This window comes from Spodoptera frugiperda, chromosome 4 (genome assembly GCF_023101765.2).
Source record: "Spodoptera frugiperda isolate SF20-4 chromosome 4, AGI-APGP_CSIRO_Sfru_2.0, whole genome shotgun sequence".
Classification (NCBI taxonomy): Eukaryota; Metazoa; Arthropoda; class Insecta; order Lepidoptera; family Noctuidae; genus Spodoptera; species Spodoptera frugiperda.
In genome coordinates, this window is record NC_064215.1 from 563,888 (window position 1) to 586,324 (window position 22,437).

The 22,437-nt window shown below is 38.6% G+C and overlaps 5 protein-coding genes across 5 annotated transcripts; 3 read left to right on the plus strand and 2 right to left on the minus strand.

The window, feature by feature from the left end:
* Positions 1-1,194: 1,194 nt before the first annotated feature.
* Positions 1,195-5,597, plus strand: LOC118272583 (beta-alanine transporter). The gene is made up of 8 exons (XM_035589178.2): positions 1,195-1,274; positions 1,831-2,043; positions 2,879-3,071; positions 3,485-3,743; positions 4,074-4,323; positions 4,490-4,875; positions 4,944-5,122; positions 5,203-5,597. The coding sequence occupies exons 2-8, from the start codon at positions 1,841-1,843 to the stop codon at positions 5,539-5,541; spliced, it is 1,809 nt and encodes a 602-aa protein (XP_035445071.2). The 5' UTR covers positions 1,195-1,274; positions 1,831-1,840; the 3' UTR covers positions 5,542-5,597.
* Positions 5,598-5,922: 325 nt separating this feature from the next.
* LOC118272584 (uncharacterized) lies at positions 5,923-8,673 on the plus strand. The gene is made up of 2 exons (XM_035589179.2): positions 5,923-6,150; positions 6,526-8,673. Exons 1-2 carry the CDS (start codon positions 6,059-6,061, stop codon positions 8,600-8,602), a joined length of 2,169 nt encoding a protein of 722 aa, XP_035445072.1. The 5' UTR covers positions 5,923-6,058; the 3' UTR covers positions 8,603-8,673.
* On the minus strand, positions 8,658-10,507 carry LOC118272585 (dynein axonemal assembly factor 4). Its single transcript, XM_035589181.2, has 3 exons — positions 9,526-10,507; positions 9,078-9,277; positions 8,658-8,930 (listed from the first exon to the last, which is right to left on the minus strand). The coding sequence occupies exons 1-3, from the start codon at positions 10,427-10,429 to the stop codon at positions 8,697-8,699; spliced, it is 1,338 nt and encodes a 445-aa protein (XP_035445074.2). The 5' UTR covers positions 10,430-10,507; the 3' UTR covers positions 8,658-8,696.
* Positions 10,508-10,780: 273 nt separating this feature from the next.
* On the plus strand, positions 10,781-15,442 carry LOC118272586 (phosphotriesterase-related protein). Its single transcript, XM_035589182.2, has 6 exons — positions 10,781-11,009; positions 12,000-12,254; positions 12,784-13,041; positions 13,292-13,456; positions 13,826-14,043; positions 14,706-15,442. The coding sequence occupies exons 1-6, from the start codon at positions 10,988-10,990 to the stop codon at positions 14,841-14,843; spliced, it is 1,056 nt and encodes a 351-aa protein (XP_035445075.2). The 5' UTR covers positions 10,781-10,987; the 3' UTR covers positions 14,844-15,442.
* Positions 15,433-22,276, minus strand: LOC118272587 (zinc finger CCCH domain-containing protein 15 homolog). Its single transcript, XM_035589183.2, has 7 exons — positions 21,991-22,276; positions 21,510-21,711; positions 20,780-20,880; positions 19,893-20,024; positions 19,182-19,448; positions 18,488-18,712; positions 15,433-17,306 (listed from the first exon to the last, which is right to left on the minus strand). The coding sequence occupies exons 1-7, from the start codon at positions 22,072-22,074 to the stop codon at positions 17,097-17,099; spliced, it is 1,221 nt and encodes a 406-aa protein (XP_035445076.1). The 5' UTR covers positions 22,075-22,276; the 3' UTR covers positions 15,433-17,096.
* Positions 22,277-22,437: the final 161 nt, after the last annotated feature.

The window sequence follows — 22,437 nt, forward strand, 5'->3', positions numbered from 1 at the left end:
GGAGACCACAATAGCAAAACCTTGATTACCACATCCTACGGATTTCATTAATTGTTCCGAATCCAATGGCTGTTTTACTCCTTTGAACTTTTTGTTGTGTGGCACATAACAGTCAATGTATGTCGATTATGTTGGATGAATCGCTGTGTCCCGACCTTGGCTGGGCAGGGAAGAGTCCTTTGCCAGTTCCAATTATATCGCTAATCGAATTGACTGACTGGACCACGAATGGGATAATTGCACACGCGCATCCCATTTTACATACAGGCTGTTATAGTTTTTTTTTAAGTTAAATGGGCCGACGTTTGGCCGCTATCTCGCCTGATGGTAAGTGATGATGCGGCCTACGATGAAGCACGTCTGCCCATAAGCAACCTATCACTTATAGTTTTACCAACTACTGCTACTTTTTTGTGGGAGAGGACATCAATGCTCTGGAGCTGCGGACAACGTAACAGGTTACCGGGGCTCCGACTCAAAGCAGACGAAGGAACGGAGTGGTTCTTAGTCAGTAAGTGTCCGACACTCTCTCCTGCCTCATCCAAGGCGGGAGAAGTCGTTGGATGATTTTCTCCCTTCAAAAAAAGGACATCAATGCTATGTTATACCATCTTGTAGAACAGTCAGTGGAGCTAAGTCTCCGTTACTGCGCACAATAAACCGAGGAATCGGTTTTTCGGATTCAAGACAGAGTTTGACATCTTTTCGAGTGAAAGAAGATTATATTTGTCGGAAAACGAAAGAGATCGATGAATGAATAAATAATACTCTAAAGTTTGTATTTTTTCTTTCAATTTTTATATTGTTTGAGTAGTGTGATTGGTTTAGCAATGGGTTGTCACAGACCATGGAGGTACAGAATCACTACATAGTATAAAACAAAGTCGCTATTTTTGTCTGTTTGTTTGTCTGTATGCTTAAATCTTTAAAATTACGCAACGGATTTTGATGCGGTTTTTTGTAATAGGTAGAGTGATTCAAGAGGAAGGTTTATATGTATAATACAGGCTTAATATAATTATCACCATTGCACCCATGCGAAGCTGGGGCGGGTCGCTAGTTAAGTAATAAGTAAAAAAATATATTACCTAGGAGCAATCAAGTGAGCAAAGTGAATTAAAAAAATAGATCAGCCTGTATTTACGGTAGTGTTTAGGGTCTCTAAATACCTAATGTGAAGTGGATTTGTCAGTTTGCACAATCTGGCAGTCTGAACCACCTCGCTCTCTAGAGTGGACTATGAAGATTGTACTTTACTGAAACCACTTTTAAAGGTAAGAAAGAATTTAATTTAAAAAATAGGTACCTACAGTTAATTTTCTTCCCTATGTATGTTAAATTAAAGTTGTTAATTTATTATTATTTTGTACAATTTATTGGTCCGGTAATCTGTAATACAGGTTTTACCTACCGGAGCTGCGGACTACCTAGCGGGTTTACCGGGGCTCTGGTTCGAAAGGCAGGGGTAGGAACGGGGTGGTTTTTAGTCAGTAAGAGTCTGACACTCCCTCTCGCCTCGCCCAGGGCGAGAAAAAGCATTGGATTTTCCCCCTCAAAAAAAAAAATAATAAAAAAGGTTTTACCTACAGCAGACACCAGTCTCACGTTCATTGAATAATTATTAGCTGTATATTATTAATTGATGATGAGAGAAATAAACGAATAGTTATTATTACTTTTAAATCCACTACTGTCAAGTGAGGATTAAAAATCCATCGTCGCTTACCATCAGGCGAGATAGCGGCCAAACGTCGACCCATCCAGTGTAAAAATAAATCGTCATAACATAAGTAACGGCATTCCTTCTTTAAAAGAAAATAAATAATTCAGGGAAGCCATCATGGATTTCGACGCCATATTGGAAGATGTGGGACAGTTTGGAAGGTACCAAAAGATGGTCATCTACCTGATCCTCCTTCCTGCTGTAATCCCATGCGGGTTCCATGCGTACGCGCAGCTGTTCATGGCTGCCCATGTGGAGCACTGGTGCAGGGTTCCAGAACTTGATATCATATCTGATGTCAGTCTAGCCAAGAATTTAAGGTGAGTGCTGAGTGGCATACAAGAATCACTATAATTAGAACTTATGACGGGATATTTACCATGTTTATTGAATTTGGTTAAGTTAATCCGTGATCATGGCGCTTGCAACAGTGCCGAAATATCGGAAACTCACCAAATTCAATAAACATGGTAAATATCCCGTCATAAGTTCTAATTATAGTGTTAGTGACCATGTCAGTTTAAAAACTTATATACAAGAAATCAGTTTCAAGATTTGTTTCACACTAACAAACAAATAAATCAAGTTAAATTTCGACCGGAACCCACATTGATTGTTAATTCTGGAGGTCATTGGGGGAACCCATGTTCAACAATGGACGTCTCAAGCCGGATATGGTAATTAAATAAACTATACTAATATTATAAAGCTGAAGAGTTTGTTTGATTGTTTGTTTGAACGCGCTAATCTCCGAAACTACTGGTCCGAATTGAATAATTATTTTTGTGTTGGATAGTGCATTTATCGAGGCAGGCTATAGGCTATAAAACATCACGCTATCACCAATAGGAGCTGAGCAGAGCGGGTGAAACCGCGCGGAAGTAGCTATGAAATATATTTTTAACGTTCTCGTTACTCTACCAATCATCATCGTCACATATAAAACAGTACGATAGGTGCAATGGCTTGGCGACGGACTGCTGCGAATTATATTGTAGCTAGTGACTCTCGGAGATTTTTGACACTCTTTAATAAACAAGCTGACGGATTACCCTGATGTTAAACTAAACAATACCCGCAACACTAGGGGAGCTCCTTGGAGAATTTTCACGTGTTTGTTATTTAATTTAATTTAATTAAATATTTCATTTCTAGCATCCCAATGGAGCTGAAGAACGGTCAGTTACAATACTCAGAGTGCACTATGTACAATCTGAACTACAGTGAGATCGCAAAGAATTATCAGGCTCTTCAAGGTGGTGTCAAGAGCACGCCCGCGGAGGTCATCCCTTGCAGAAACGGGTGGACGTACGAGAAATCCGTTTATAAGAGTACTGTAGTCACGGAGGTAAAGTTTTACTTAATAACTAACAGCTTCACAATCGCAAAAAATATTTTAGAAATGTGGGGAAACTTTATTTTTTTATTGTATATAATACATCTTCAGCCAGCAAATGAGCAGACGGATCACCTGATGGTAAGCAATCGCCGCCGCCCATGCACACCAGAAACACCAGAGGCGTTACAAGTGCGTTGCCGGCCTTTTGGGGCTTAGGAATTTAAGGGTTGTTGGAGAATGCAGGATTAGAAAGGGGGGATAATTGGGCCTCCGGTAACCTCACTCACACAAGAAAACACAACGTTTCATGTCGGTTTTCCGTGAGGCCGTGATATCACTCCAGTCGAGCCGGCCCATTCGTGCCGAAACATGACTTTCTTACACTTGGTGATATTGAAGAAATAAATAATGCTTGTCCACAGTGGAACCTTGTATGCCATAGAGATTTCTTCCCAACGCTCGGCCTGGTGCTACTAGCTGTCGGAGGCATTATTGGCAACTACATCTTCGGCTACCTTCAGGACACTATCGGAAGAAAACCATCCTTTTTCATCTATCTCCTCATAGAGTGCATCTTTGGAGTGGCCACAGCATTCGCACAGAACTACGTTATATGGTGCATCTATAGATTTGGCGTTGGTTTCACCGTACCTGCTATTATGACTACGCCTTACGTTTTAGGTATTTATTATTTTATTTCTATTGTGTAAATAGCATTGAATTATTAATTTAAAAAGCTATCTTACCGCCGTGCTCAGAGTCATCTAATGGTTACTTAACCCACTCCTTAGCAAATATTTTCGATACAAAATCGTTACTAAGGAATCGTTGTAACTTTGTAAGTAATCATTAAATATCTCTGAGTGCGGTAGTTTCCTGCTTATCACCATCGCCATCATCAACAACAGTCATATTAACATTGCCTATTAGCTTTAGGGCTAAATGTCCATATATGTAAATGATTCAGTGCGTAGTAATTTATGCGCCTAATTTCCTAAAACACTCTTCTAGCAATTGAGCTGGTGGGGCCACGTAGCAGGACGCTCTGCACCATTCTATCAAACATTGCATACTCCACGGGGCTAATTTTACTCGCTGGAGTTGTCTACTTGGTGAGGGACTGGCGTCATCTCGCTTTGGCCACCACACTGCCCTTCGTCTGCTTCTTTTTATACCTGTGGCCAATGCCTGAAAGCCCGCGCTGGCTTCTAGCTAGAGGAGAATTCGAGAAAGCTGAAGTTATCTTAAGGAACATCGCCAGGTTAGTTCAGAGGGAATGGAACCCCATTTGACCCGTTTTTATTGTTAGTGCTTCTGTTAATTATAATTTAACTATTATTGTACGTAATCGTTTATTGAAAATTAATGATAGGTAAATAAGTGTTTACTTACTGAAGTTACTGACGTAATATCACTATATTCCACAGGATAAACGGTAAATCATTACCAGCAAACTACATGGTGCAGCTCCACCGCAAATACGAAACGGATAAATTGAAACAGGACATCGAAAAGTCGAAAACCAGGAAGTATGGCATTCTGGACTTGTTCAGAACACCCAACTTGAGGAAGAAAACAATCATCATCACTTTCATATGGTTCACTAACACCAGTGTATATGTTGGCTTGTCATACTACGCTCCAGTTTTGGGCGGAGATGAATTTCTAAACTTCTTTTTGGCTGGAATTGTGGAGTTGCCCACCTATTTGTTCCTGTGGCCCTCCATGGAAAGGCTGGGTAGAAGGTGGACCTTATGCATGAGTATGGTAGTCGGTGGGGTCGCTTGTTTGACCACATTTTTAGTACAACATGGTGAGTACTTTTTCAAAGATTTTGTAGTTATCATGAAAACTACTTCTTAAAAAGCTTTTTGTTTTCAGAAACTTACGTCACGTTGGCTCTGTACTGCGTTGGCAAAATGGGTATATCATCCTCCTTCGTAGTACTGCCTCTGATGGCTTCGGAATTATATCCGACAGTGGTCAGAGGCCTTGGCATGAGTCTCAGCTCTGTTCTTGGCATGTTGGGCCCAATTTTTATACCACTCGTCAATTATTTGGTAAGATCTTTAACTGAACATTCGTCATCTCGGGTTAGTGAAGGTTTTATCAAGAGTAATACACTTACTTATGTTTTTAGGGCTCCGATATAATGGTCCTTCCATTAATTATAATGGGTGCCTTGCTTGTGGCAGGAGGTATAGCAAGTTTGTTACTGCCAGAAACGTTGAATCAACATCTACCTCAGACTTTAGAAGACGGAGAGAAGATGGGACTAGATACCGATTTCTGCTGCAACCCCCCTGTAAGAGAAACAAATACGAAACAAGAAGGGAAAGAAATGAGCCTGGAACAAAACACTTGTAACGCCTGTAATGCACTGTGTTCATGTCAAATGGTCAACGTTTCTTTAGTAGATAATATAGCTGCTGTAATTGAAAAAGATAGCGAGAAAGTTGACTTTATTATTGTAAAATAGTTAAATTGAATATTTATTAAACTTAAGTTTATTCTTTCAATGTTAATTATAAAACTGTATCAAAACTTAGTGAGTACCTAATAAATGTTACCTTTTGTTGTTTTTTTAGTTATTTCGATATTTAAGTTTTTTCGGATTTTGTTTTACTCATTTACGGTTTAGGTACACTATTTAATGATAGCGCGTCACTAGTAACGTACTCTTAAGAGAATGTAAGCTTATGTGCTCTGAGTAGGCGTACAGAGTAGGCTTCCATGCTCCCTTGTTTTCACTTTTTACCGAATTAACTACTATTGAGATTTTCGACTAAAACTATCTACAAAATGTATATCCGAACGCAAAAACTTGTCTTTTGTATATTGTCTATGCATACTCTAATCAGAATCAGCTCTCAACTGTCACCTGTCACAAAATTCACAATCAATGTGAATGTGAGTTCGGCATTTGGATTATGAAATAATTTGAAACGAATGTAATTTATTTAGTGGATAATAACTTGAATACAAAGAATATAACTATGGCTTTATCGTTTTTACGTAGTAGTGTAATCGCCCGCAATGTCAAACGACAACTTTACCAAAATAAACGAAACGCTGGATACGTAGTGCTGTAAGTTTCATTGATTATAAATATTCGAATAAATAAAGAATTGTTAGTTATTGAATGAAAATATTAAAGTCCTGAATGTATACAACCACTTTACGTGATGAACTTTAGTCTGCATGTTGTCCTAAGTCAGATGTGTAAATGGAACGCCCAAAACTGATAAGTCTGGGGTCTAGGGTTATTCGGATTATTATTTACGTAACATGTAAATCCTGGATGTTTATTTGTTAAACTTACGATTAGAAAGTAAACTGTATCTTGAAAAGGACAATTCCTACTGCATATGGAGAAATAAATGAATTTCATAACCAATTCACAATTTTTATAACTATAACTTGCTTCTCAATTTGACTATAACTGTCTACGTTATTTTTCCAGTATTCCTGAAATAGGTGAGGATGCAGAGAACACTTTACTGTCAGATAACGGGCTGCCAGAGTTCAACGACATTTCAATCGAAAAATGCATTGCCACAATCAGCAGACAGAGTCTGGAATACGAAAATGGCGTCAGACAGATTGAACATGGTTCAGAAAACTGTAAAAATGCTTTTGTGGAAATATTTCAGCCATTAGAGAAACTTGACTCTCAATTAGAACTCACTTGGGGCATGGCAAAGACCCTGTACCTCGGTAACAGTTCACTTATGCCTACAAAGTCCTACATCCAAATACATGAGCGAGCACACAAAGCAAGATCCTCAAAATTCAACAGCATACCCATCTTCCAAGCAGCAGTCACAGAAAAGAACCGCCTCAAAAAGCTCACAGACGAAGAACAGAGATTGTTGGACAAGTACATTTTAGAAGGTAAACTAAATGGTCTAGATGTGAAAGGCATCAAAAGAGAAAGACTGAACAATATCCTCGCAGGGCTACAGAAGGAACGGCAAATGTTCAGGGATAAAGTCAATGTAGCTAACAAAGTCTTCACAAGTACCATCAAAGATGCAAATCTTATGAGAGAGTTTCCTAGTGGGTTAGTGTACTCAATGGCTATGGGTGCGGATCCCACCAAAGGACCTTGGAAAGTCACATTACAGCCGCATATCTATGAACCATTTATGCAGTACTGTCCTGACAGGGAGCTCCGTTGGAATGCCTGGCAGGCACATGTCCAAAGATGTTCTAGTTATGTAAACAAAGAAATCGAAACTGCAACAAATCTAGAAAATATAAGAAGTCTACGAAGAGAACAAGCAATGATATTGGGCTACGAAACATTCGCAGATATGAGCATGGAAACCAAAATGGCCGGGTCTGTGGAAAATGTAAACAATGTCCTAGACAGCTTGCTAGAGAGTGCCAGGTCAATGCAGGATGCAGAAATTGAATTACTACAGAGATATGCTCAGGAAAGAGGCTTTGATGTCAAGTTAGAACACTGGGACATACCTTACTGGCAAAGAAAACAGAAATGGTCAATGTATGGCTTCGATGAAGACAAAATTCGGGAATATTTCCCTCTGCCTAAAGTTATTGATAGTCTTTTTGAACTCTGCAGTAAGCTGTTTAATATTCAGATTGTAGAGAGAACAGGGATCCATACTTGGCATAAGGATGTCAAATTCTATGATGTGTTTGATGAGTCTAGTACGGCTCCCGTAGCTAACTTCTACTTAGACCCATATGCTCGCAAAGATCTAAAAATTCGCATTTATGATGATGCAGGGTGGCATATTGCTATCAGAAACAAATGCGCATCAACTGGTACTGCGCCATTATCTGCACTAATCTTTAATTTCCAAACTCCATCAGATGACCAACCATCTTTACTGTCATTCAACGAAGTTAGTATTCTGTTCCAAAGATTTGGACATTCACTTCGTCATTTACTGACCAAGGCTAATTACTCGGAGGTTGCTGGGCTCTCTAATGTGGAATGGGATGCTGCTGAGGTGTGTGGACAGGTGATGACTCACTGGCTGTATGACCCACAAACTATCAAACTAGTCAGTGGTCATTACGAAACAGATGAGCCCCTACCTGATGAAATAGTGAGGAACCTACAAAACATCAGAGGCCACATGTCAGGGTACAACTTGTGTAAAGAGCTGTACTTATCCAAACTTGACTTGGAACTGCACTCGAAAAAGGATTTCTGGAGAGACATTGTGAGGGAGATGTGGCCAAAGTACCATGCTCTACCTTTCGACAAGTACGATTCTCATCCCCTTTCATTTACTAAGATTTTCTCTGAAGAATGGGGAAGTGCGTACTACTGCCGATTGTGGTCCAGAATGATTGCTGCAGACATCTACAGTGCATTTGAAGAAGCCAAGAAGGGTGACCAGAACATTTACGAAGTTGGGAAGAGATATAGAGACACATTCTTAGCGGTGGGAGGCAGTTGTCATCCTAGTGAGGTGTTCAGGAGGTTCCGAGGACGGGACCCCTCTCCACATGCTCTACTTAAGAATCTTGGTCTACCCAAAAAAGTTATTATTGAAGAGTAAAAGTAATATGCATTTCGTTGATGTATTATAATTTTATTCCTAATACATATTATAATGTTTCTGTTGTAAAATTGTGTTTGCTTTCATATTTCCATTAATCGGAATCGGGATTTTGTTCCCAAGCTTTTTCCATATCATGGATATCTTTTTTAATGGTTTCGTCGTCCGGTAGCAGTTTGCCGGCAGCTTTCATTTCGTCGATGGCTTTGCTAAGGTAGCCGAGGCGAGCGAGCGCGGCCGCCCGCCTGGCGATACACTTCGCACGGCTGCGCCGGTTACTCTCACAAGGCGGCTTCATAAGATCCAAGGCAGTAGAGCAGTCATTCAACTGGAATACATAAGATTGCAAATAATAAATTAAGAAATATGTTATTATTACTTCGCTTGAAACTGCTGATTAGTTACGAGCTACCTCTTCTTTGGGTCTTTACAATGTCAACTACATTGCTATTTTTATCTTAAAAAAAATACTCACGCATTTATTAAAATTGCCAAGTGCGAAGTGCGTCGCCGACCTGTTGGCGTACAGGCTGGGAAGTTTGTCCGATAGCGTAATGCCGTGAGTGTACGCACTGATGGCTCCGAGAAAGTTGCCGTTTTTGAAGAACTCATCACCCTTCTCCTTGCACCATTGAGGATCCTGTTCTTCTGGTCGTAGGTCCTCGGAAACGAAACCTGAGTATTACAATGAAGAGATTCAGATATTATCAAAACTTATATATTGAATCAACAGTACATAGGTACCTATAGCTGATTGAATTATTTTCTACTTCAAAAGTTTAATGTTTTTGCATGAAACGAAAATAACGCGCCTAAAATAGGTACCACTTATACTTTACTAATACTTATAGGCGCGCTAACTTCATTTCCTGCGGGAACCATACCAACTACCTAGGCGAAGATATAAATAGAGGTCATCTCACCAGTCGCTCGTCTTGCTAAAGTGATATTCTTCAGCCAAGCCTGTTCTTCATCGGCAGTAGATTCTCTGCTAGGCGTAGGGAAAGTCCGCGGCGTGTGGTTTATCTCCAAATTCATAGTCTGCCTCAACCTTGGCAACACTCTCTTTGCAGTCTCCTCTTTCTTCTTTTCCACGTATTCAGACTTTACTGGAGTCTTCACAGGCTTTGGAGGTTTTCGCACTCTCGGTACTGACTTCAATGGCGGTTCTATTTTCATTTTCTCTTCGTCTTTTTTCAGTTCTTCATTTTCAACTTTTTTTGTATTGATTTCAACCTGTTTCTCGTCTTTTGGTGGTGGTAGAGCTTTCATTTTGCCGTCTCCCTGAGCTTCCTCTAGTTTATTGTTATTAGATTCTTCTGTAACACTCACCTTACCTACCCTCCAGTCCTCTAACTCATCCATAGCCTTCTTCCTCTCGTAATCCCGTCTAGCGTCCATCAGCTTATGTTGTTGACTATCTATCTCCATCGCTTGCTGAACAGTGTACCTGTCCAACTGGCTCTTTTTAATTTTCCTATCTTCCGATTCCTGTTTTGCTTGTTCCAGACACTTTTCAAGAACCTCTTGTCTTATTTTCATTTTCTCTTCCTTTGTGAGCTCCTTTTCTAAACATTCCCATGTAATTTCTTCATTTTTCATCAAGTCCAAAATAATCACGTCTTCCTTCACAAAACATTTACTTTTCTTTATATTTACATCGTAAAGTGGAAATACTTCGAACAAGAATGGACTAAAATTGGCCTTTATGTATTTCTCAGTAGGGAACAAATCTACTTTCTCATGAGCAACCGGATTTAACGGGACTCTAATATGGACAACATTATTTGTTTGGGACCACGTGAAATCTTTTACTAGAATAGGCATTGTCTTACGAACTTACGAATACAATAAATATTTTATGCAAAAACAAAAGTTGGTAACGATAGCGCTCCATAAAACAACTGCCGTTGCTATAGTGAAGACAGAATCTTGAAATTCCCGCGTAATGCGTTCCGTTCAACGCAGAATAAAACGCGACAGAATGGATGGAACCGTCGAGATCTATTTTTAAATATGGTAGCACTGCGTGTTTATTATGTTCGTCTGCAAACTTGACCTCGTTAACCAGTTTCATTGGTTATCGAATCGAATAACACACTGAGTAGTGTTTTACTGTCTATTATTTCGTACTTTGGGTGATAATACACTATACGATAGAATTAGTTTGTGCTTGCGCATGACAAGATATCTACACGTATTCATAGGTATCTTTTAAATATCATAGGTACATTATCTCTGTATTTAGATACACTTACTTTAGGTATAAATATTTGCATTGATAAGCAATAAAGTAAACAACATTAAATAATTTGTTTGACGCAGTTGAGCGCCAACTTTGCTCTAGTGAGGTACATATTTTTTTTAAACATTGATTAGTTCAAAATGTCGTCGAAGGTGCAAACCGGTAAGTATTTTATAGTTCATTTTTTTTAAGTTAAACGCCGGTAAACGAGCCGACGGATCACCTGATGGTAAGCAATCGCAGTCGCCCGTGACACCCGAAACACCAGAGGCGCCACAAGTGCGTTGCCGGTCTTTTGGGGGTTAGGAATTTAATGGTTGTTTGGGTGCCGGGGATTGGGAAGGGGGTGTTATACTTCCGGTAACCTCATTCACACCACAGGTGTTGTTTCACTGAGTTTCTATGAGGCCATGGTATCGCTCCGGTCGAACCGGTCCATTCGTGCCGAAGCATGGCTCTCCAGCACTTAAATTATTTTAGTTGATGTTATGGGGGCTATACAACGAAAATTACGCGTGTCTGTTCAATTATTTTGATCGTATTAGACAATAACCACATTACGAAAGTTTGGTTTCTATTTCTAGTTTTATCTACGGGGAAAACCAAAAACATCAAATATTTAATCACCGAGAATTAGCTATCTAGTCAAAGATTTGTTTGTTAATGACTTAGATAGTATTGTCAGTAAGCTAATTTACCTACATAAATAAAGCAGTAAGAACTAAGGACTATTATTGTGTTATGAATGCATCGTTACTAAATTGTGCGGGTAGGTACAGGCGAAAATTTCAATCAGATATGTTTTTCATAGGTAGGTATAAATATTTCATATTGCCCATGAGTCCCATGACTGTCTATAGAGATTGATAAATCCTTCAGGTATTGGTATCAACTTTATGTTAGTCTTTTAGTAAGTAGGCCTACCTACTTCGAAAATAGGAATGGAATTTCAGTAGTTCGACTAGTTTCAATCAACGACCGGGGGTCATAGGTATAGACAGATTGCACGAAAGACGTCGACGTGTAACTGTGACGGACTAGATGAGTTACCGCGTCAATAGTTGTAAGGCTTACAATGTAAGCCGTTAAAACAAGGAATCTGACATGCCTATTACTTTTTTAGAAATCACAAATTGATGTCAATAATTTCAGTGTTAGGAGACGTGAGTCCAGCGGTTTTAGGGCGCACACTGACCCATGAACATCTGGCTATGAACTTCGAGCACTTCTACAGAGAGCCACCATCTACACTGGCTGGCAAATTCCAAGCTCCAAGCCTAGAGCTCCATAGAATAGGCTTTGTGAGGCAGTACCCATACAGCTTGAGATACAACTTGCAGTTAGACGATGATGCAGCCCAAAGTGCCGTCACTGATGATGTCATTGAATACAAAATTGCTGGAGGAGGTAACTAAAGATGTTCATTCTTCATTCTCAATTACTTTTCTTTTGTCTAAACTGAAAGCCTACAAACATACCTGTCTGTGGACGACCAGGGTCGAATTGTATTTTTTATGGTACAACAATGTCACGCCTTTTTATCCCCGAAGGGGTAGGTAGAGGTACACATTACGGCAATGCCGCTAGAACAATGTACAACCACTTTTCACCATTTGTGTTATAAGTCCTGAGCGAGGTAAGTACTGAGCGCCACTCATGGGAATCTGCAACATTCAAAGCAGAGCAGCAGAGAAGAGTATTGGCGGCCTTTTGGTGATGTTATTGGGGACTTAGGCGTGAGAGACTGGATTAGATTGGATCTCCAGCAATTAGTCAACTCACACGGCGAAACACAACGTACTTAAGCGTAGTCACGTCAATTCTATGGGGGCCGTGGCGAGTAATGGCTGTCCTAAGTTTGTATACTGGAATTTTATTCAAGGACAAAAGCGATTGTTATAGTAGCTATTTAATTCTATTACCATATATTTCTCAGGAACTATAGTAGAAAACACAACGGAAGGCTTGAACCGAGATTTAAAGTTTTACCAGAATGTGTCAAGAGCCAGCAATGTCCACATCGTTGCTGGAACGGGCCATTACATAGCGGACTTGCAGAGTGGAGACACCCTGCAGAAATCTACTGAAGATGTCTACAACCACATGCTGCAAGAGCTGACGAAGGGATGCGTCAATTTCGAAGGAGTCAAGGCTGGTTTCATGGGAGAGATTGCTAGCGTTTGGCCACTGAGAGGTAAGAGAAAGAGGGTTAACGTTTTTGTGTTCACTCACTAGAGCCTGTAAAGCGTCTGGTCCTATATGTGAAATAGAATTTCGGAATTTCCTATCTTTTGACCGTCCATTTTTATTTGCTACTGTATGCTGTATCTACAGCTATTAGACAAATATGACCTCATGCCACAATAGCGCCATTTTGCGAACACAAAAACCTTTAATGTTCTTTTCTCTTTTAATTACTCAGATATTGATTTTCATTCTTCTAGATTTTGAACGCAAGGCTATCAAGGCTGCTGGGGAGTTGCAGCCGCAGGTAAAATGTGGCGTGAGCTTCCATCCTCACCGGAATAAGGAGGCACCCTTCGAAATCATACGGCTTTACTTGGAGGCCGGCGGCTCCGCAGACAAAGTCGTCATGTCGCATTTGGACCGTAAGTAATCTGCCATCTTATTACCTAGGTACGGAGCCAAGAGAAGGACCTATAATACCAGTAATTAGGATTTTTATGGCATGAGCAGACGAATTTCGTAATGGCAAGCGCTACCACAACAGCTTTTTTTATGGGCGGAAAATCATTTAATGACTTCTACCTTGGGCGAGGCGAGAAGGACTGTCAGACTCTTACTGACTAAAAACCACCCCGTTTCTACGCCTGCTTTTCGGTACCCTGGTAAACTCGCTAGATAGTCCGCAGCTCCGGATCAGGCATCAGCCCTACTGATGGCTTCGATGAGAACGCGACGCGCCGTAGCCCGAACGCCTGCCTATTTTACTGTATTACATAAACTATAATTTTCAGGCACACTACTAGAAGACGAAATTTTGTTGGAATTTGCCCAGCTCGGCACATATTGCCAGTTCGATTTGTTCGGCACTGAAGTCTCCTACTACCAACTTGAGGTCACCACGGACATGTTGAGCGACGCCCAAAGAATACAAAAGATGGCAGCACTTGTGAAAGAGGGCAGAGGAAACAGGATACTGATGTCTCACGACATTCATACGAAACACAGACTGGTGAGTACAGAACCAATGATTTAGAACTCTAAACTTTAAAGTTATTTCAATTGAGTTCAGTTTTCTTTGTGACAGTATTGAGTTAGGACCTTTAAACTGTTTTCCAATAATCAACTTTAACTGTGTTGTAATAATGACCTCGTCTGTTTGACAATATCTGTTATTTTCTATCACGCCTTTGATTTAATTCTCTGACCGATTCTGAACCGAATTACTGTTTAATCCAAAAATCCCATTATAATAAAATTTAAATTATTTCAACTGTCCACATAGCCGTAACTACAATTATACCGTTCGGCGCCCGTGGCAAATTTAACGGATGTTCCCAATAAAAATAGAAAAGGACGAACGGGGGCCCCTTCCGACTGAGGCCCTGTGGCATTTTGCAAACTTACCAACCTGTAGTTACTGATTGTTAATGTAATATCAATATGCCTATTACATTACATGGGACTTATAACATAAATTACATGGCATACCCCATTACATGGGACTTACAACATAAATTGTGAAAAGTGGGTGTACACAGTGGCATTACGTGCCATAATGTGCACCTCTGCCAACCCCTTCGGGGATTAAAGGCGTGACGATATGTGTGTATGTATGTATATCAATATGCAGGAATTAGGAAACATTTTTGTACTTATTCCGTTTATTTATAGACTAAATTCGGCGGCCACGGCTACGCACACATCATCAACAACGTGCTGCCAAAGATGAAATCCAAGGGATTCTCGCCGGACCTCATCGATATGATCACGATTGAAAACCCGGCGCGATGGCTGGCTATTGAAAACTGAATTATTTATAAAGAATATTAACACGTTCAATGCCACCGACACGCCAAGCGTGTTCTTGAGAATCTCTATAACTACGACTCGAACACGCCAGGCGTGTCCTAAATTCTCAGTATATTCTCAGGGCGGCGTCGCTATGAACTTCAAAAAAATATTCGTGGCAGTGAACGTGTTAATAAGAAAATAATGTGCCTTATTTAACTAAAAATTACGGTTTACTCACGTACATTAATGGAGAAAAGCTCTTCATCATGAGTAGAATGCGCAGACAGTAGGCTGTGAGACGTCGCCGCGTGTGTAAACCGTGTTTTTAGTTAATTTAGTTTGTCTCACGATAATTATTATAAAAATGTGCCTTATGTATGTTTAAAATAATGTATATCTATACTCTATAGTAAATTAGTAGATAATATTTAAAGCTGAAGAACATTGTTTAGCAAAACTAAGGTAGGTTTCGAAAATAGGCATTAATTTAAATACCTATACAGCATTTTATATAGCATGTATTAAAGACATTTCAAGTGTAAATCTTTAATACAATTTAAGCATTTACTTAAAGAAGAACATGTTTAATGAAAATAAAACAAGCATCTAATTGAAAATACGTTATTTTATTTACATAATATACGTTATTATTTTGTTGCTGACAGAGTAATCATTATTATTTATGAGCACTACATTCACATTCAGTTTTCATGACTATTTCATTCGATACACGTTACAATTGCACATTTAAGTGTGAAACATATATTTTTAATGACTATGTATGTATTTTTGTCTGGACAAGATTTGTCTAGTACGACTTAAACCACTGTATACACGACCTGGCGATAAACATTGCACATCGACTTTTGACGAGACAATTTGTTGTGAAATTACGATTTATTTATTTTTCTCTATATTTGTATTATAACTTTCGTGAGACAAAATCAATTACAATCAAATAAATATAGATAAATGTATTTATATATATTTATCTATATTTATTTAAAAACCGCTAAATACTACTTAAAAAAGAAGTATTATAAGTAGTATTTATACTTTATTGATTTTTTTCCTTTATTTTAGTTTTAAGTTTTTAGTTTTTATTCCTTTTTTAGGTATTTTGAAGTTGTTAATAACTTATAAAATAATATTTAAATATATATAGTAAATTAATTACGTTTTACACCACTCGGAACGCTACTCATGAATATGAGCCTCTAGAATAGCATGAAACTAGTCGAGTCGAGTACCTCATCAAACAGTTACATGAGTAAGCCGAAAAATATAATAATTTATTTTTAATTTTATACTCTGCTCGACTAGTTTTAGCAACTCATCATTTATAAACAGTACTTATACGTGGCGACTTGGCCGATCTTCGAAGGCCGATGTGCAATATTTATCGACAGGTACTGTACATAAGTATTGGTCGAACTATGGAAAAAAAATGCGAATTCACTTAAAAAAATGTTTATAAATAGCGCCTGAGTAAAGTCAGGAGAGGACGACATATAAATAGTACAAACTTATACATATATAGGACATAAGGAGTAACTGTGGAAAGAACGCGTATAAAATTGCAAACAAAGGCTAATGCACAATTCAATCGATTTTAAGTTCTATTTCTATTGGCATAAGTATGAAATTGCAAGTAAACCGTTCTTATTATATTTCGCAAGTCATTCCTTGCAGCTACCGTCTGTCTTATAGCGAATGCAATAGAGCTCAAAATCGATTGTCTTGTAAGTAGGATAATGTTGTAATGAATTTGCCCGTTTTTATTATTCTGTAGTACATTTTATACCCGGGACGGTAGACGTGTGGGACTTATACAAAGTGGGACCGTCCCTAACACAACACTACACTTTTATATAAATTGACGCTTTTAGCTTTGTCATTTACATTTTTATAATAAACCTAATGATTTAGACCTAACTTATTGCGTGGCACGGCAATTAAATCAAGTGTTGAATAAAAATGTAACTTAAACATGTTAGAATAAAGTTGCAATTCCAACGAGCATGGTAGTTTTAAATTAGATTTTATACTCATTGGAATTTCAACTCTATTACATAGGAACAGCTTTGATTTGTTGCCTACACACTCATTACATACCTGTATTGAAATATCAACTCTAAAAACGCGACATTAAGTCACATTTCTATTCATCAACAACAAATTCCCGTGTCACCAATAAGCAAAGGCTTTAGAACGATATTATCACCACGTACACGGTCCAATGACGTCACACTTTGTATATAATTATAAATACTAGTCTTCTAGGTCTAGGTTTTGAAGTTCTTCGTCTAGATCTTCGTCTAAGAAGAGGTTTTCGTTGATGGGTACGGCGGAGGCGGCGTCGGCGTTGGAGCCGTCGTTGGAGGGCTGGCTGCCGTCGCCGTCGGCCGCGGTCCCGTTGGCGAGCCCCTGGCCCAGCTGCTGCAGTCTGTCCTCCGTCGCTTTGGTGCCCGTGTCGTCCGCCTGGGGATGGCACAGTCATAGGTTTATTTATACAGCGTGTAACAAAATACCCATATACATCAAGAAGCCCTGATGGATACAGGTTGAATAGAATCTCTACACAAAGTTTCAGCTTAAAATACGTTTAAAAAAAATTAGTATCCAATACTCGGTATCGCATAATTCCTGATTTCAAATCATACAAACGTGTCACAACACTACAGGGATCACTCACTAATATTAGGAAACATTTTTTCAGTCAATCTGATCGCCTAGTACCTGTCTACCTAATTTTGATTCGCGGGGCGGCGCGATTGGAAAAATTCATAACTTGGTACCATGAAAACATGAGTTTAAAAAACCCTTCCCGTATCGTTTGTTATGTTATCTAGAAATAGTGCAATTGATATGTGTACCCCCTTTTTGTTACACCGTGTATATCTTATTTCTACGCTATGTCTGACGAGCGGTGAGCTACTCTAAACTAAGTAGAGCTCACTCAACGTCAACAGACTTTGCGCTAGAAAAGGAAATGACGGGACGAACTTGACTAGGTTTGGCCACAGAATCAAGTTACTTCAACTGCTTACTACCCTTTTAAAAACAAGCTTTGATGCAAATTAACATTTAAGGTCATGTAAACTAAAGATATCTACGTCAAAAAATTTAGTAACAAGTTGCGCCCCCCGTCCCCCATACACACACACACACACACACACACACATACATTGCAGTTAACGATGGAGTTTCTTCCTTAACGATGGAGTTTCTTGCTCGTTCTTCTCCATTCGAAGCAACACTTTGGAACGAGCGCCTAGCTTCACTGACAGACAGACTGACGGACAATTCAATTTGACGTTTCAAAAGTGCCTTATTTAGGATTAATTGAAATAAATGCTTTGATATGTTTTTAAACTGACATGGTCACTAACACTATTATTAGAACTTATTACGGGATATTTACCATGTTTATTATTTTTGATGAGTTTCCGATATTTCGGCACTGTTGCAAGAGCAATGATCACGGATTAACTGGTGCCAGTTATGATGAGTGATGACGAGCCAGTTATGATGAGTACTCCGATATTTCGGATTTCGGATATATCCGATATTCCGATATTTCGGAAACTCATCAAAAATAATAAAAATGCTTTGACTTTTGACTTTTTTTGAAAATAAACGGCTGTGTTAAGTATACTGACCTCGGAAGCTTCCATAGCGATGAGGTCGAACTGTACTTCTCTGTACTCGGTGGTGTCCGCCTCCTCGTCCCCGTAGGTGGCCAGGTCCACGGCCTCGTCGTCGTCCTCGTCGGCGTCGGCGGCCAGCGCCGGGTCGAAGGAGAACATCTCTCGGCCCGACAGGCCCACGGCGCGCCCCGCCTTGAAGTCGCTGCGACGCTGCTCCTCCGCCTTCGTTTGAGCGTCCTGTGTTGATACAATTTGTTTTTATACTGGTTTTGTTAAACCAATTGTAGGTCATCTGTGGTTTGATGATTATTGCATTTAGATACTTTTATGGTTAAATATTTTTATAAAATGGATGTTTCCGAAAAAGCATATATTCGTCACATCGTCGCAATGGAGCATTTCTGCATTATAGTATTTATGCTCCCAATTAGACTAGACCAACAGGCATTCTATTGTTGTTGTTGCATTGTATTTTTATTAAATGAGTAAGTAACAATTGGAGTTTCTTACTCGTTCTTCTCCATTCGAAGCTACACTTTCCCTGGTTTCTAAGTTTACTATTATTTATTTCTTAATTTGTTAACATTTCTAAAGTACTGTTTTATGGTTTAATTGGAATAAATGATTTGACTTTAACTTTGGCAAATATTCTATTAATGAGACAAAGCCACGGACAGAATGCTAGTATAACCATTGCAAAACTTACATGTTTGTCCTTAATCTTCTTCTTTTTCCAGGCAAGGAAAGTTTCTAGTGTAATCTTTGTCTGATTGGGTCCAAGTGCGGCTCTCTCTCTTTCAATCAGGTCGACAAGAGAGATCTCATTCTTCTTCTCCTCCATTTTCTTTTTGTCCCTCTTCAGAACGAAGCCTGGTGGGAGAGCGTGCCTGTATATACATTTAGTACCAGAGGGACACTCCCAAAACCACCCGTACTTTGATTTCTCTACAGCTTCCAAGAAATGTTTGCAGATCTGTAATTTGAAATTTCATTATTATTACTCCTGCATGTGACTGTCATTTTTAATTTTATTTTATTTTTTGAGAATTACACTATTCTTTTTCCTGTGGCGTGGGTGCGTTTACAAACATACAATTTTACATGCACAGGATACCCAGAACCAAAACAACCATTGGTGGATCACACAAAGTAGTAGCTCCGTGCGGGAACCGAATCCACTACACGTTGCACGGCAGACGGTTGTCCAGCTACCGCAACAACCGTACAATCAAATTTAAAATTGTGTATTTTTCGAAATTCTTAGTAAAACGGCTGCATTACATTCTTACAAATCTAAAATTAACTGGCGAAAACTTGACTAACGAATTACTACATACACTAACATACAATAGCTTTCATATCAAAGTTGCTGTAAATACTTAAATAACTGTGGACAATAAAACTGAATATAACTCACAATATCCGTGGTGGGTCTCTGCTTATCCTCGCCGTGTTTCTTCTCAACTACTTCCTTTAACTTGTCTTCATCCCAGTTGTCCATGTTGTCGTCGTCATCTCGCATGTCCACGTACAGGGATCGTTTCTCAGCCTGGAATAGAAAAGAGATATTTAGTCTTAAATGTGTTTAGACTAACACAAAACTTCACAAAATGATGCAATGTATTTTATTTTAGTTAAGGTTTTAAACTGCCCTGGTTTATTTGACACCAATTATTTCAATGATGTAACTTGAAAGATGATGGGGTATTTACAAACATACAAGTTGCACATAAACATCATACTCAGTATCCATAGTAAGAGTTTACTCTACATTTAAAGTAATTCGGCTCGAGTAAATCAACCACTCAGCCAAATGCCCTCTCGTTTCAATTACTTTAAACCTAAAGCAAACTCATACTAAGGGTACTGAACAACAATCATATTGGATCACAAAAGTTTTGTCTGTTCCATGGAAAAATGAAACTGACAATAACAACAGTTGCCTCATTATTTTAAACCTGTGTTTTTCATTATTTAATAGGTTCATGTATGTCATGATAGTTATAATACAAATCTTTGTATATATAATTCTTCTGTAAGTGTGTATGTCACTGAACTTCTCTTAAACGACTGGACCAATTTTGATGATATTTTTTGTGTGTTTAAGGGGAGATCTGATAATGGTTTAGATTTACAATTTTGTCCGCTGGACAATGTTTTTTAATTAATTTTTAATTTATTAGTAGTTGTTGATTTGGGAATGTTCATGACATTGGATCCGACAAATTTTCAAATTAAAGATGTGTAGACAGGACAACGTATGTCGGGTCCGCTAGTAAAACTATAAATAGTTGAAGTACATACCTTTCTTTCAAGTGTCAAGTCGTGCGAGAACTTGCACTTATCTCCCTTCGTACACTGGCCCTGCTTGAAGAATGCACACACCACTGACTTGGGGTCCGTACCTGGGAGAAAATATTTTAATAAATTACAGATTTATAGGTAACTTTTAATTCATATTGTGCACCCTGAAATACAATTTAAATCTTAATTTTGTGCTTTCTCTTTTAATCTACCTACTCATCCAATCTGGCTTTAATCAGATGGGATATTAAGCTATAGAGACTTTTGAGAATGCACATCCTATGATATGTTCACTCTTTTTTTGTCCTTAACAGGTTTATATTGACATTAATCAACATTCTTTGTAGCCGAGACATGTAGTTGCCTGAGTTTATGAGCTATGTGGCGAGATGTTTATGTCGCTCAAGGCATGGTTTATAGGACACAAACAAATTCATTACTTCTTACTTGAATTTCGGGATCTGTAAATATTTGTGCACTTCCCTTGTTACAAATCACTTATATTTAATTTATTCATTAAAATGTTAATCAACAAAAAATAAAACAATAAGTACAACATCTTTGTCTATCATTAATGTAAAAATTAAATAGATTTGTGAAATATAATTTTTTTTATTTGTAATCGGCCTGGTGGTAAGCAATGATGTGACCAACGATAGAGCATGCCTACCCATAAGCAACCTATTCACTCAAGAATAGGTGGATAAACTTATTTAATTATCTTATATACCTTTTTCAACTTTCTGTGTCTGCACGGGTTTGAACAGCATCGCTAATTCTTTTTGTTCCTTCATTTTGGCCTCTTTTTCTTTCTTCTTGTCATCCATAGGCTTGGCAGGGTGGATGCCGCCACTCTTAACTTGCTTCTCTACTTGCTGGATAAACTTCTGCTGCTTCGCTCCCTTCTTATTTTTAAGCCCAAAGGTCTTATCCTGTTAATTAAAGAGTCTTAGTTTAGGATCCTTGTTTGTGCTGTTTAGAATTCCTATTATGAATGGGAATTTAACCAAATTAGGGAGATAGTTCCCTTAGTTTTCTGCGACCTGATAAATATACGAGTTAATTGGTTACCTATATGAATTTCAGAGAATAAAGGACGATGACATGACCCATATTTGTGCAATATACTGTATGAGAGACGTATCAGAAAATATTAGCGTTTAACATAAACACTCGTAATGCAATGTTCTATAACGGGTTATATTCATCACCTCGATAACTTTATCCTTTTTCTTCGCCTCTGTCTTTTTACTCGGGCCGCCGCCGCCGCCACCGCTAGCTTTCTTCGGCGGCATGGTTATGTCTTTTCTCGAACCTTCAAATAAATATAATCCTACTAAAATTCTTCTTCCTCAACCTAAATCGAGTATTATAAGAACGTTAAACTATTAATAGTGAAACTATTTAATATTTAACACGTATTTTTAAAAGTAAATATATTCTAGTCCACGGTGCACACCACTGCACAGATGTGAATTTGTGGAGGAATGACGTTTCAACAATATGTCAATTTTTAACATAACAACCTCTGCATACAACTTGAATTTCTAATAAACCTTTCTCTGTCTAATGTAAAAAATTTAAGATTATGTTTCTTTGGTAGTTGGAACGCGGTTACCTGACAGTTGACATATTTTTATTTATATGGCAATTGCATA